General features: G+C 44.9%; 1 protein-coding gene across 1 annotated transcript in view; it reads right to left on the bottom strand.

The window, feature by feature from the left end:
* The window catches only part of LOC137385197 (aldehyde dehydrogenase family 3 member B1-like), a 195388-nt gene that overhangs the window by 103367 nt on the left and 77653 nt on the right, over positions 1 to 14368 (bottom strand). Inside the window, exon 6 of the mRNA XM_068060185.1 lies at positions 11753 to 12139. Coding sequence (XP_067916286.1) covers positions 11753 to 12139 — 387 coding nt within the window. The remainder of the gene's footprint in view (positions 1 to 11752; positions 12140 to 14368) is intronic.

Below are 14368 nucleotides of genomic sequence, written 5' to 3'. Positions count from 1 at the left end.
CAGTCAGGATGTACGGAGCAGGATAATACTGTCATAAACACAGTGGGAATTAGTGTGGGAATATCTCTCTTTCAGTCGGGATGTACGGAGCAGGATAATACTGTCATAAACAGAGTGGGAATTAGTGTGGGAATATCTCTCTTTCAGTCGGGATGTACGGAGCAGGATAATACTGTCATAAACACAGGGGGAATTAGTATGGGAATATCTCTCTTTCAGTCGGGATGTACGGAGCAGGACAATATTGTCATAAACAGAGTGGGAATTAGTGTGGGAATATCTCTCTTTCAGTCGGGATGTACACAGCAGGATAATACTGTCATAAACAGAGTGGGAATTAGTGTGGGAATATCTCTCTTTCAGTCGGGATGTACGGAGCAGGATAATATTGTCATAAACAGAGTGGGAATTAGTGTGGGAATAACTCTCTTTCAGTCGGGATGTACGGAGCAGGATAATACTGTCATAAACAGAGTGGGAATTAGTGTGGGAATATCTCTCTTTCAGTCGGGATGTACGGAGCAGGATAATACTGTCATAAACAGAGTGGGAATTAGTGTGGGAATATCTCTCTTTCAGTCGGGATGTACACAGCAGGATAATACTGTCATAAACACAGTGGGAATTAGTGTGGGAATATCTCTCTTTGAGTCGGGATGTACGGAGCAGGATAATACTGTCATAAACAGAGTGGGAATTAGTGTGGGAATACCTCTCTTTCAGTCGGGATGTATACAGCAGGATAATACTGTCATAAACAGAGTGGGAATTAGTGTGGGAATATCTCTCTTTCAGTCGGGATGTACACAGCAGGATAATATTGTCATAAACAGAGTGGGAATTAGTGTGGGAATAACTCTCTTTCAGTCGGGATGTACGGAGCAGGATAATACTGTCATAAACAGAGTGGGAATTAGTGTGGGAATATCTCTCTTTCAGTCGGGATGTACGGAGCAGGATAATACTGTCATAAACAGAGTGGGAATTAGTGTGGGAATATCTCTCTTTCAGTCGGGATGTACACAGCAGGATAATACTGTCATAAACACAGTGGGAATTAGTGTGGGAATATCTCTCTTTCAGTCGGGATGTACACAGCAGGATAATACTGTCATAAACAGAGTGGGAATTAGTGTGGGAATATCTCTCTTTCAGTCGGGATGTACGGAGCAGGATAATACTGTCATAAACAGAGTGGGAATTCGTGTGGGAATATCTCTCTTTCAGTCGGGATGTACGGAGCAGGATAATATTGTCATCAACAGAGTGGGAATTAGTGTGGGAATATCTCTCTTTCAGTGAGGATGTACGGAGCAGGATAATACTGTCATAAACAGAGTGGGAATTAGTGTGGGAATATCTCTCTTTCAGTGAGGATGTACGGAGCAGGATAATACTGTCATAAACAGAGTGGGAATTAGTGTGGGAATAACTCTCTTTCAGTCGGGATGTACGGAGCAGGATAATACTGTCATAAACAGAGTGGGAATTAGTGTGGGAATATCTCTCTTTCAGTCGGGATGTACGGAGCAGGATAATACTGTCATAAACAGAGTGGGAATTAGTGTGGGAATATCTCTCTTTCAGTCGGGATGTACACAGCAGGATAATACTGTCATAAACACAGTGGGAATTAGTGTGGGAATATCTCTCTTTCAGTCGGGATGTACACAGCAGGATAATACTGTCATAAACAGAGTGGGAATTAGTGTGGGAATATCTCTCTTTCAGTCGGGATGTACGGAGCAGGATAATACTGTCATAAACAGAGTGGGAATTCGTGTGGGAATATCTCTCTTTCAGTCGGGATGTACGGAGCAGGATAATATTGTCATCAACAGAGTGGGAATTAGTGTGGGAATATCTCTCTTTCAGTGAGGATGTACGGAGCAGGATAATACTGTCATAAACAGAGTGGGAATTAGTGTGGGAATATCTCTCTTTCAGTGAGGATGTACGGAGCAGGATAATACTGTCATAAACAGAGTGGGAATTAGTGTGTGAATATCTCTCTTTCAGTCCGGATGTACGGAGCAGGATAATACTGTCATAAACAGAGTGGGAATTGGTGTGGGAATATCTCTCTTTCAGTCGGGATGTACGGAGCAGGATAATACTGTCATTAACAGAGTGGGAATTAGTGTGGGAATATCTCTCTTTCAGTCGGGATGTGCGGAGCAGGATCATACTGTCATAAACACAGTGGGAATTAGTGTGGGAATATCTCTCTTTCAGTTGGGATGTACGGAGCAGGATAATATTGTCATAAACAGAGTGGGAATTAGTGTGGGAATATCTCTCTTTCAGTGAGGATGTACGGAGCAGGATCATACTGTCATAAACAGAGTGGGAATTAGTGTGGGAATATCTCTCTTTCAGTCGGGATGTACGGAGCAGGATAATACTGTCATAAACAGAGTGGGAATTAGTGTGGGAATATCTCTCTTTCAGTCGGGATGTACGGAGCAGGATAATATTGTCATAAACAGAGTGGGAATTAGTGTGGGAATATCTCTCTTTCAGTCGGGATGTACGGAGCAGGATAATATTGTCATAAACACAGTGGGAATTAGTGTGGGAATATCTCTCTTTCAGTCGGGATGTACGGAGCAGGATAATACTGTCATAAACAGAGTGGGAATTAGTGTGGGAATATCTCTCTTTCAGTCGGGATGCACACAGCAGGATAATACTGTCATAAACACAGTGGGAATTAGTGTGGGAATATCTCTCTTTCAGTCGGGATGTACACAGCAGGATAATACTGTCATAAACAGAGTGGGAATTAGTGTGGGAATATCTCTCTTTCAGTCGGGATGTACGGAGCAGGATAATACTGTCATTAACAGAGTGGGAATTAGTGTGGGAATATCTCTCTTTCAGTGAGGATGTACGGAGCAGGATAATACTGTCATAAACAGAGTGGGAATTAGTGTGGGAGTATCTCTCTTTCAGTCGGGATGTACACAGCAGGATAATACTGTCATAAACAGAGTGGGAATTAGTGTGGGAATATCTCTCTTTCAGTGAGGATGTACGGAGCAGGATAATACTGTGATAAACAGAGTGGGAATTCGTGTGGGAATATCTCTCTTTCAGTCGGGATGTACACAGCAGGATAATACTGTCATAAACACAGTGGGAATTAATGTGGGAATATCTCTCTTTCAGTCGGGATGTACACAGCAGGATAATACTGTCATAAACAGAGTGGGAATTAGTGTGGGAATATCTCTCTTTCAGTGAGGATGTACGGAGCAGGACAATATTGTCATAAACAGAGTGGGAATTAGAGTGGGAATATCTCTCTTTCAGTCGGGATGTACGGGGCAGGATAATACTGTCATAAACAGAGTGGGAATTAGTGTGGGAATATCTCTCATTCAGTCGGGATGTGCGGAGCAGGATAATCCTGTCATAAACAGAGTGGGAATTAGTGTGGGAATATCTCTCTTTCAGTGAGGATGTACAGAGCAGGATAATACTGTCATAAACACAGTGGGAATTAGTGTGGGAATATCTCTCTTTCTGTCGGGATGTACACCGCAGGATAATACTGTCATAAACAGAGTGGGAATTAGTGTGGGAATATCTCTCTTTCAGTGAGGATGTACGGAGCAGGACAATATTGTCATAAACACAGTGGGAATTAGTGTGGGAATATCTCTCTTTCAGTCGGGATGTACACAGCAGGATAATACTGTCATAAACAGAGTGGGAGTTAGTGTGGGAATATCTCTCTTTCAGTGAGGATGTACGGAGCAGGATAATACTGTCATAAACAGAGTGGGAATTAGTGTGGGAATATCTCTCTTTCAGTCGGGATGTACGGAGCAGGATAATATTGTCATAAACAGAGTGGGAATTAGTGTGGGAATATCTCCCTTTCAGTCGGGATGTACGGAGCAGGATAATACTGTCATAAACAGAGTGGGAATTAGTGTGGGAATATCTCTCTTTCAGTCGGGATGTACGGAGCAGGATAATGTTGTCATAAACAGAGTGGGAATTAGTGTGGGAATATCTCTCTTTCAGTCCGGATGTACGGAGCAGGATAATACTGTCATAAACAGAGTGGGAATTAGTGTGGGAATATCTCTCTTTCAGTCGGGATGTACGGAGCAGGATAATACTGTCATAAACAGAGTGGGAATTAGTGTGGGAATATCTCTCTTTCAGTCGGGATGTACACAGCAGGATAATACTGTCATAAACACAGTGGGAATTAGTGTGGGAATATCTCTCTTTCAGTCGGGATGTACGGAGCAGGATAATACTGTCATAAACAGAGTGGGAATTAGTGTGTGAATATCTCTCTTTCAGTCGGGATGTACGGAGCAGGATAATACTGTCATAAACACAGTGGGAATTAGTGTGGGAATATCTCTCTTTCAGTCGGGATGTACGGAGCAGGATAATACTGTCATTAACAGAGTGGGAATTAGTGTGGGAATATCTCTCTTTCAGTCAGGATGTACGGAGCAGGATAATACTGTCATAAACACAGTGGGAATTGGTGTGGGAATATCTCTCTTTCAGTCGTGATGTACACAGCAGGATAATACTGTCATTAACAGAGTGGGAATTAGTGTGGGAAGATCTCTCTTTCAGTGAGGATGTACGGAGCAGGATAATACTGTCATAAACAGAGTGGGAATTAGTGTGGGAGTATCTCTCTTTCAGTCGGGATGTACACAGCAGGATAATACTGTCATAAACAGAGTGGGAATTAGTGTGGGAATATCTCTCTTTCAGTCGGGATGTACGGAGCAGGATAATACTGTCATAAACACAGTGGGAATTAGTGTGGGAATATCTCTCTTTCAGTCGGGATGTACGGAGCAGGATAATACTGTCATAAACAGAGTGGGAATTAGTGTGGGAATATCTCTCTTGCAGTCGTGATGTACACAGCAGGATAATACTGTCATAAACAGAGTGGGAATTAGTGTGGGAATATCTCTCCTTCAGTCGGGATGTACGGAGCAGGATAATACTGTCATAAACAGAGTGGGAATTAGTGTGGGAATATCTCTCTTTCAGTCGGGATGTACACAGCAGGATAATACTGTCATAAACAGAGTGGGAATTAGTGTGGGAATATCTCTCTTTCAGTCGGGATGTACGGAGCAGGATAATACTGTCATAAACAGAGTGGGAATTAGTGTGGGAATATCTCTCTTTCAGTTGGGATGTACGGAGCAGGATAATACTGTCATAAACAGAGTGGGAATTAGTGTGGGAATATCTCTCTTTCAGTCAGGATTTACGGAGCAGGATAATACTGTCATAAACAGAGTGGGAATTGGTGTGGGAATATCTCTCTTGCAGTCGTGATGTACACAGCAGGATAATACTGTCATAAACAGAGTGGGAATTGGTGTGGGAATATCTCTCTTTCAGTCGGGATGTACGGAGCAGGATAATAGTGTCGTAAACACAGTGGGAATTAGTGTGGGAATATCTCTCTTTCAGTCGGGATGTACACAGCAGGATAATACTGTCATAAACAGAGTGGGAATTAGTGTGGGAATATCTCTCTTTCAGTCGGGATGTACACAGCAGGATAATACTGTCATAAACACAGTGGGAATTAATGTGGGAATATCTCTCTTTCAGTCGGGATGTACACAGCAGGATAATACTGTCATAAACAGAGTGGGAATTAGTGTGGGAATATCTCTCTTTCAGTGAGGATGTACGGAGCAGGACAATATTGTCATAAACAGAGTGGGAATTAGAGTGGGAATATCTCTCTTTCAGTCGGGATGTACGGGGCAGGATAATACTGTCATAAACAGAGTGGGAATTAGTGTGGGAATATCTCTCATTCAGTCGGGATGTGCGGAGCAGGATAATCCTGTCATAAACAGAGTGGGAATTAGTGTGGGAATATCTCTCTTTCAGTGAGGATGTACAGAGCAGGATAATACTGTCATAAACACAGTGGGAATTAGTGTGGGAATATCTCTCTTTCTGTCGGGATGTACACCGCAGGATAATACTGTCATAAACAGAGTGGGAATTAGTGTGGGAATATCTCTCTTTCAGTGAGGATGTACGGAGCAGGACAATATTGTCATAAACACAGTGGGAATTAGTGTGGGAATATCTCTCTTTCAGTCGGGATGTACACAGCAGGATAATACTGTCATAAACAGAGTGGGAGTTAGTGTGGGAATATCTCTCTTTCAGTGAGGATGTACGGAGCAGGATAATACTGTCATAAACAGAGTGGGAATTAGTGTGGGAATATCTCTCTTTCAGTCGGGATGTACGGAGCAGGATAATATTGTCATAAACAGAGTGGGAATTAGTGTGGGAATATCTCCCTTTCAGTCGGGATGTACGGAGCAGGATAATACTGTCATAAACAGAGTGGGAATTAGTGTGGGAATATCTCTCTTTCAGTCGGGATGTACGGAGCAGGATAATGTTGTCATAAACAGAGTGGGAATTAGTGTGGGAATATCTCTCTTTCAGTCCGGATGTACGGAGCAGGATAATACTGTCATAAACAGAGTGGGAATTAGTGTGGGAATATCTCTCTTTCAGTCGGGATGTACGGAGCAGGATAATACTGTCATAAACAGAGTGGGAATTAGTGTGGGAATATCTCTCTTTCAGTCGGGATGTACACAGCAGGATAATACTGTCATAAACACAGTGGGAATTAGTGTGGGAATATCTCTCTTTCAGTCGGGATGTACGGAGCAGGATAATACTGTCATAAACAGAGTGGGAATTAGTGTGTGAATATCTCTCTTTCAGTCGGGATGTACGGAGCAGGATAATACTGTCATAAACACAGTGGGAATTAGTGTGGGAATATCTCTCTTTCAGTCGGGATGTACGGAGCAGGATAATACTGTCATTAACAGAGTGGGAATTAGTGTGGGAATATCTCTCTTTCAGTCAGGATGTACGGAGCAGGATAATACTGTCATAAACACAGTGGGAATTGGTGTGGGAATATCTCTCTTTCAGTCGTGATGTACACAGCAGGATAATACTGTCATTAACAGAGTGGGAATTAGTGTGGGAAGATCTCTCTTTCAGTGAGGATGTACGGAGCAGGATAATACTGTCATAAACAGAGTGGGAATTAGTGTGGGAGTATCTCTCTTTCAGTCGGGATGTACACAGCAGGATAATACTGTCATAAACAGAGTGGGAATTAGTGTGGGAATATCTCTCTTTCAGTCGGGATGTACGGAGCAGGATAATACTGTCATAAACACAGTGGGAATTAGTGTGGGAATATCTCTCTTTCAGTCGGGATGTACGGAGCAGGATAATACTGTCATAAACAGAGTGGGAATTAGTGTGGGAATATCTCTCTTGCAGTCGTGATGTACACAGCAGGATAATACTGTCATAAACAGAGTGGGAATTAGTGTGGGAATATCTCTCCTTCAGTCGGGATGTACGGAGCAGGATAATACTGTCATAAACAGAGTGGGAATTAGTGTGGGAATATCTCTCTTTCAGTCGGGATGTACACAGCAGGATAATACTGTCATAAACAGAGTGGGAATTAGTGTGGGAATATCTCTCTTTCAGTCGGGATGTACGGAGCAGGATAATACTGTCATAAACAGAGTGGGAATTAGTGTGGGAATATCTCTCTTTCAGTTGGGATGTACGGAGCAGGATAATACTGTCATAAACAGAGTGGGAATTAGTGTGGGAATATCTCTCTTTCAGTCGGGATTTACGGAGCAGGATAATACTGTCATAAACAGAGTGGGAATTGGTGTGGGAATATCTCTCTTGCAGTCGTGATGTACACAGCAGGATAATACTGTCATAAACAGAGTGGGAATTGGTGTGGGAATATCTCTCTTTCAGTCGGGATGTACGGAGCAGGATAATAGTGTCGTAAACACAGTGGGAATTAGTGTGGGAATATCTCTCTTTCAGTCGGGATGTACACAGCAGGATAATACTGTCATAAACAGAGTGGGAATTAGTGTGGGAATATCTCTCTTTCAGTCGGGATGTACACAGCAGGATAATACTGTCACAAACAGAGTGGGAATTGGTGTGGGAATATCTCTCTTGCAGTCGTGATGTACACAGCAGGATAATACTGTCATAAACAGAGTGGGAATTAGTGTGGGAATATCTCTCTTTCAGTCGGGATGTACGGAGCAGGATAATACTGTCATAAACACAGTGGGAATTAGTGTGGGAATATCTCTCTTTCAGTCGGGATGTACACAGCAGGATAATACTGTCATAAACACAGTGGGAATTAGTGTGGGAATATCTCTCTTTACTGGAACATAGGAACAGGAGTAGGCCATTCAGCCCATCGAGCCTGCTATGCCATTCAGTACTATCATGGCTGATCTTCCACTTCAATGCTTCTTTTTCCCACACTATCCTCATATCCCCTTTATATCATTGCTATTTAGAAATCTGTCAATCTCTGCTTTAAACATACTCAATGACTGAGCTTCCACAGTCCTCTGGGGTAGAGAATTCCAATGATTCACAACCCTCTGAGTATAGAAATTTCTCCTCATCTCTGTCCTAAGTGGCTTCCCCCTTATTTTTAAATTGTGTCTCCTGGTTCTAGACTCCCCAACCAGGGGAAACATCTTAGCTGCATCTACCCTTTCTACCCCTTCAAGTATTTTGTAGGTTTCAATGAGATCACCTCTCATTCTTCAAAACTCCAGAGAATACAGGCCCAGTTTCCCCAATCTCTCTTCATAGGACAGTCTCACCATCCCGGGAACAAGTCTGGTGAACTTTCATTGCACTCCCTCGAAGGCAATAATATCCTTCCGAAGGTAAGGGGACCAAGACTGCACACAGTACTCCACGTGTGGTCTAACCAAGGTTCGATACGATTGAAGCAAGACTTCACTACTCCTGTAGCTTTCAGTGTTTTATTGACCAGGACACCCAGGTCCCTTTGTACATCTACACTTTCTAATCTCTTACATTTAAGAAATACTCTGCACATCTATTCCTCCTGGATAACCTCACATTTTTCCACATTATATTCCATCTGCCATGTTCTTACCCACTCATTAAGTCTGTCCACATTCCCTTTGAATCTTCCTCACAACACACATTCCCACCTAGTTTTGTGACATCTGCGAACTTGGAAATATTACATTTGGTCCCCACGTCCAAATCATTGATATATATTGTGAACAGCTGGGGCCCAAGCACTGATCCCTGCGGTACCTCACTTGTCACAGACTGTCAATGTGAGAATGACTCGTTTATTCCTACTCTCTGTTTTCTGCCTGTTAACCAATCTTTAATCCATGCCAGTATATTACCTCCTATCCCATGTGCTTTAATTTTACTAACCAACCTCCTGTGGGGGACTTTATCAAAAGCCTTCTGAAAATCCAAGTATACCAGGTCCACCAACTCCCCTTTATCAACTCAAAAATCAGTGGTATAGTGGACAGTGAAGAAGGTTGTCTCAGGTTACAACAGGATATAGATCAACTGGGAAAGTGGGCAAGGGATTGGCAAATGGAATTTAACCCAGACAAGTGTGAAGTGATACATTTTGGGAAGTTAAACCAGGGCAGGACATATACAGTGAATGGCAGGGCCCTGGAGAGTGTTGTTGAGCAGAGAGACCTTGGGGTGCAAGTACATAGTTCCCTGAAAGTGGCAACACAGGTAGACAGGGTGGTGAAGAAGGCGTATGACATGCTTGCCTTCACCGGCCGAGGCATTGAGTACAAGAGTTGGGGACGTCATGTTACAGTTGTACATAACGATGGTTAGGCCGCATTTGGAGTAGTGTGTGCAGTTCTGGTCGCCGCACTACAGGAAAGATGTGATTAAGCTGGAGAAGGTGCAGAAAAGATTCACAAGGATGTTGCCTGGTTTGGAGGGCTCAAGTTATAAAGAGAGATTGGATAGGCTGGGTCTGTTTTCCCTGGAGTGAAGGAGGCTGAGAGGGGACATGATGGAGGTATATAAAATTATGAGAGGTATAGATAGGGTAGATAGCCAGAGTCTGTTTCCCATGGTAGAGGTGACTAAAACTAGAGGGCATAGATTTAAGGTGAGAGGGAGGAGGTTTAAAGGGGATCAAAGGGGTAAATTTTTCACACAAAGAATAGTGGGTATCTGGAATGAGCTGCCTGAGGAGGTGGTGGAGGCAGGAACAGTAGTGACATTTAAGAGGCATCTGGACAGGTACTTGAATGAGCAAGGCATAGAGGGATATGGAATTAATGCAGGCAGGTGGGATTAGTATAGATAGGCATTATGGTCGGCATGGACACGATGGGCCGAAGGGCCTGTTTCTATGCTGTATGACTCTATGACTCTATAACTCTGTTTGTAACATCCTCAAAAAACTCCAACATGTTCGTCAAACATGATCTCCCATTCATAAATCCATGTTGACTAAGCCCAATCAGATTATTATTATCCAAGTGTCCCTTTATCACATCCTTTCGAATCGATTCTCGCATTTTCCCAATGACTGATGTAAGACTAACAGGTTTGTAATTCCCTGTTTTCTCTCTCCCTCCCTGTTTAAATAGTGGGCTGAAATTTGCGACTTTCCAATCTGCAGGAACCGCTCCCGAATCTGTCGAATTTTGGAAAATGATCACCAATGCATCCACTATCTCCATAACTACCTCTTTCAACACTCTGGGATGTAGAATATCAGGTCCTGGGGATTTATCAACCTTCAGTCCCATTAATTTCTCCAATACAACCTTCTTACTAATACTTATTTCCTTCAATTCCTCATTCTCCCTAATCCCTTGGATCTCTAATTCTGGGAGATTTCTTGCATCTTCCTCAGTGAAGACAGACACAAAGTAATCATTTAGCTTCTCTGCCATTTCTCTATTCCCCATTATAAATTCTCCTGACTCTGCCTGTAATGGACCCACATTTGTCTTAGCCAAACGTTTCCTTTTTACGTACCTGTAGAAGATTTTACAGTCCATTTTTCTGTTTTTTTGCTCGTTTATATTTACATTCTATGCTCCCTTTCTTTATCAGTTTCTTCATCCTCCTTTGCTGTATTCTAAAATCCTCCCAATCCTCAGGTTTACTACTATTTCTGGCAACTTTATAGGTCTTTTCTTTTAATCTTATACAATCCTTAACATCCTTTGTTATCCACAGTTGTATACCTTTATTTTGGGGGATTTTGTGCCTTGAAGGAATGTATAGCTGCTGTAAACTATGTAATATTTCTTCAAAGACTATCCATTGCCTCTGTACTGTCATACCTTTTAATGTATTTTCCAAATCCGCATCTGCTAATTTTTCATTCATAGCTTCAGAATTTCCTTTGCTCAAATTTAACACCCTGGGTTCAGATGGAACTACCTCACTTTCAAATACAGTGTAAAATTCTACATATTATGGTCACTCATGCCTAAAGGTTCATTTACAACAGAATTATGAATTAACCTTGTCTCATTACGTAAAACTAGATCCAAAATAGCCTGCACTCTCGTCAGTGCCTCAACATACTGCTTTAGAAAAGCATCCCTAACGCACTCCAGAAATTTGTCCTCCAAAGCGTTCATGCTCATTAGGTTTACCCAGTCTGTATGAAGATTGATGTCACCCATGATTACAGTATTACCCATGCTACATGCTTCTCTAAGCTCCTGATTAATACCATGCCCCACATTACCACTAACGTTATTATGATGAACTGCTACCAAAGTTGGTTGCCCCTTGCTGGAGAGAGTATTTACTAACCCGAACCTGTCACTCTGATGACTACACTTACCGATATACCTGTCTTCTTTATCAGTGTCTCCTCCGATCACCACCTGTCCACACTGCAGGAGTTGTTGGAGCCTATTAAAGTGATGATCACTGATTATTCGGCTGTAGTCTGGGCTATCCTTTGGTTCTTTCCCGTAGAAGGACTCGATACACTGGGCCAGGGCTGGGACCAACTGGTCCTGGACTTCTCTGGAGCACAGGACATAATCTGGAGAAACGCACGACTGACCTGCATTAAAGAAACAGCCCCAGACCAGGCGCCTGGCTGTACTCTCCAGGTTAAAACACTGGTCAATATAACACGGATTCTTCCCACCGAGTTCCAACGTAACAGGAGTCAGGTGTTCAGCTGCTGCTTTCATAATGACTTTCCCAATCGTACTACTCCCTGAAAGAGGGCAAAGGATAAAGGTCAGTGTGAGGGGTACAGCAGGGGGTCAGTGTGAGGGGTAAAGCAGGGGGTCAGTGTGAGGGCTAAAGCAGGGGGTCAGTGTGAGGGGTAAAGCAGGGGGTCAGTGTGAGGGCTAAAGCAGGGGGTCAGTGACAGGGGTACAGCAGGGGGTCAGTGTGAGGGATAAAGCAGGGGGTCAATGTGAGGGGTAAAGCAGGGGGTCAGTGTGAGGGATAAAGCAGGGGGTCAGTGTGAGGGGTAAAGCAGGGGGTCAGTGACAGGGATAAAGCAGGGGGTCAGTGTGAGGGATAAAGCAGGGGGTCAGTGTGAGGGGTAAAGCAGGGGGTCAGTGTGAGGGGTAAAGCAGGGGGTCAGTGTGAGGGATCAAGCAGGGGGTCAGTGTGAGGGGTAAAGCAGGGGGTCAGTGTGAGGGGTAAAGCAGGGGGTCAGTGGCAGGGATAAAGCAGGGGGTCAGTGTGAGGGGTAAAGCAGGGGATCAGTGTGAGGGGTAAAGCAGGGGATCAGTGTGAGGGATAAAGCAGGGGGTCAGTGACAGGGGTACAGCAGGGGATCAGTGTGAGGGATAAAGCAGGGGGTCAGTGTGAGGGGTAAAGCAGGGGGTCAGTGTGAGGGGTAAAGCAGGGGGTCAGTGACAGGGATAAAGCAGGGGGTCAGTGTGAGGGATCAAGCAGGGGGTCAGTGTGAGGGGTAAATCAGGGGGTCAGTGTGAGGGGTAAAGCAGGGGGTCAGTGACAGGGATAAAGCAGGGGGTCAGTGTGAGGGATCAAGCAGGGGGTCAGTGTGAGGGGTAAAGCAGGGGGTCAGTGTGAGGGGTAAAGCAGGGGGTCAGTGACAGGGGTACAGCAGGGGGTCAGTGTGAGGGGTACAGCAGGGGATCAGTGTGAGGGATAAAGCAGGGGGTCAGTGTGAGGGGTAAAGCAGGGGGTCAGTGACAGGGGTACAGCAGGGGGTCAGTGACAGGGGTACAGCAGGGGGTCAGTGACAGGGGTACAGCAGGGGGTCAGTGTGAGGGATAAAGCAGGGGGTCAGTGTGAGGGGTACAGCAGGGGATCAGTGTGAGGGATAAAGCAGGGGGTCAGTGTGAGGGGTACAGCAGGGGGTCAGTGTGAGGGGTAAAGCAGGGGGTCAGTGTGAGGGATAAAGCAGGGGGTCAGTGAGAGGGATAAAGCAGGGGGTCAGTGAGAGGGATAAAGGAGGGGGTCAGTGACAGGGATAAAGCAGGGGGTCAGTGAGAGGGATAAAGCAGGGGGTCAGTGTGAGGGATAAAGCAGGGGGTCAGTGACAGGGATAAAGGAGGGGGTCAGTGACAGGGATAAAGGAGGGGGTCAGTGAGAGGGATAAAGCAGGGGGTCAGTGAGAGGGATAAAGGAGGGGGTCAGTGACAGGGATAAAGGAGGGGGTCAGTGAGAGGGATAAAGCAGGGGGTCAGTGAGAGGGATAAAGGAGGGGGTCAGTGAGAGGGATAAAGCAGGGGGTCAGTGAGAGGGATAAAGCAGGGGGTCAGTGACAGGGATAAAGGAGGGGGTCAGTGAGAGGGATAAAGCAGGGGGTCAGTGAGAGGGATAAAGGAGGGGGTCAGTGACAGGGATAAAGCAGGGGGTCAGTGAGAGGGATAAAGCAGGGGGTCAGTGAGAGGGATAAAGGAGGGGGTCAGTGACAGGGATAAAGCAGGGGGTCAGTGTGAGGGATAAAGCAGGGGGTCAGTGACAGGGATAAAGCAGGGGGTCAGTGAGAGGGATAAAGGAGGGGGTCAGTGACAGGGATAAAGCAGGGGGTCAGTGTGAGGGATAAAGCAAGGGGTCAGTGACAGGGATAAAGCAGGGGGTCAGTGTGAGGGATAAAGCAGGGGGTCAGTGACAGGGATAAAGGAGGGGGTCAGTGAGAGGGATAAAGCAGGGGGTCAGTGAGAGGGATAAAGCAGGGGGTCAGTGACAGGGATAAAGCAGGGGGTCAGTGTGAGGGATAAAGGAGGGGGTCAGTGACAGGGATAAAGCAGGGGGTCAGTGAGAGGGATAAAGGAGGGGGTCAGTGACAGGGATAAAGCAGGGGGTCAGTGAGAGGGATAAAGCAGGGGGTCAGTGACAGGGATAAAGCAGGGGGTCAGTGAGAGGGATAAAGCAGGGGGTCAGTGACAGGGATAAAGGAGGGGGTCAGTGACAGGGATAAAGCAGGGGGTCAGTGTGAGGGATAAAGCAGGGGGTCAGT

This window comes from Heterodontus francisci, chromosome 28, assembly GCF_036365525.1.
Source record: "Heterodontus francisci isolate sHetFra1 chromosome 28, sHetFra1.hap1, whole genome shotgun sequence".
Classification (NCBI taxonomy): domain Eukaryota; kingdom Metazoa; phylum Chordata; class Chondrichthyes; order Heterodontiformes; family Heterodontidae; genus Heterodontus; species Heterodontus francisci.
This window is presented reverse-complemented; position numbering and strand designations above follow the sequence as displayed.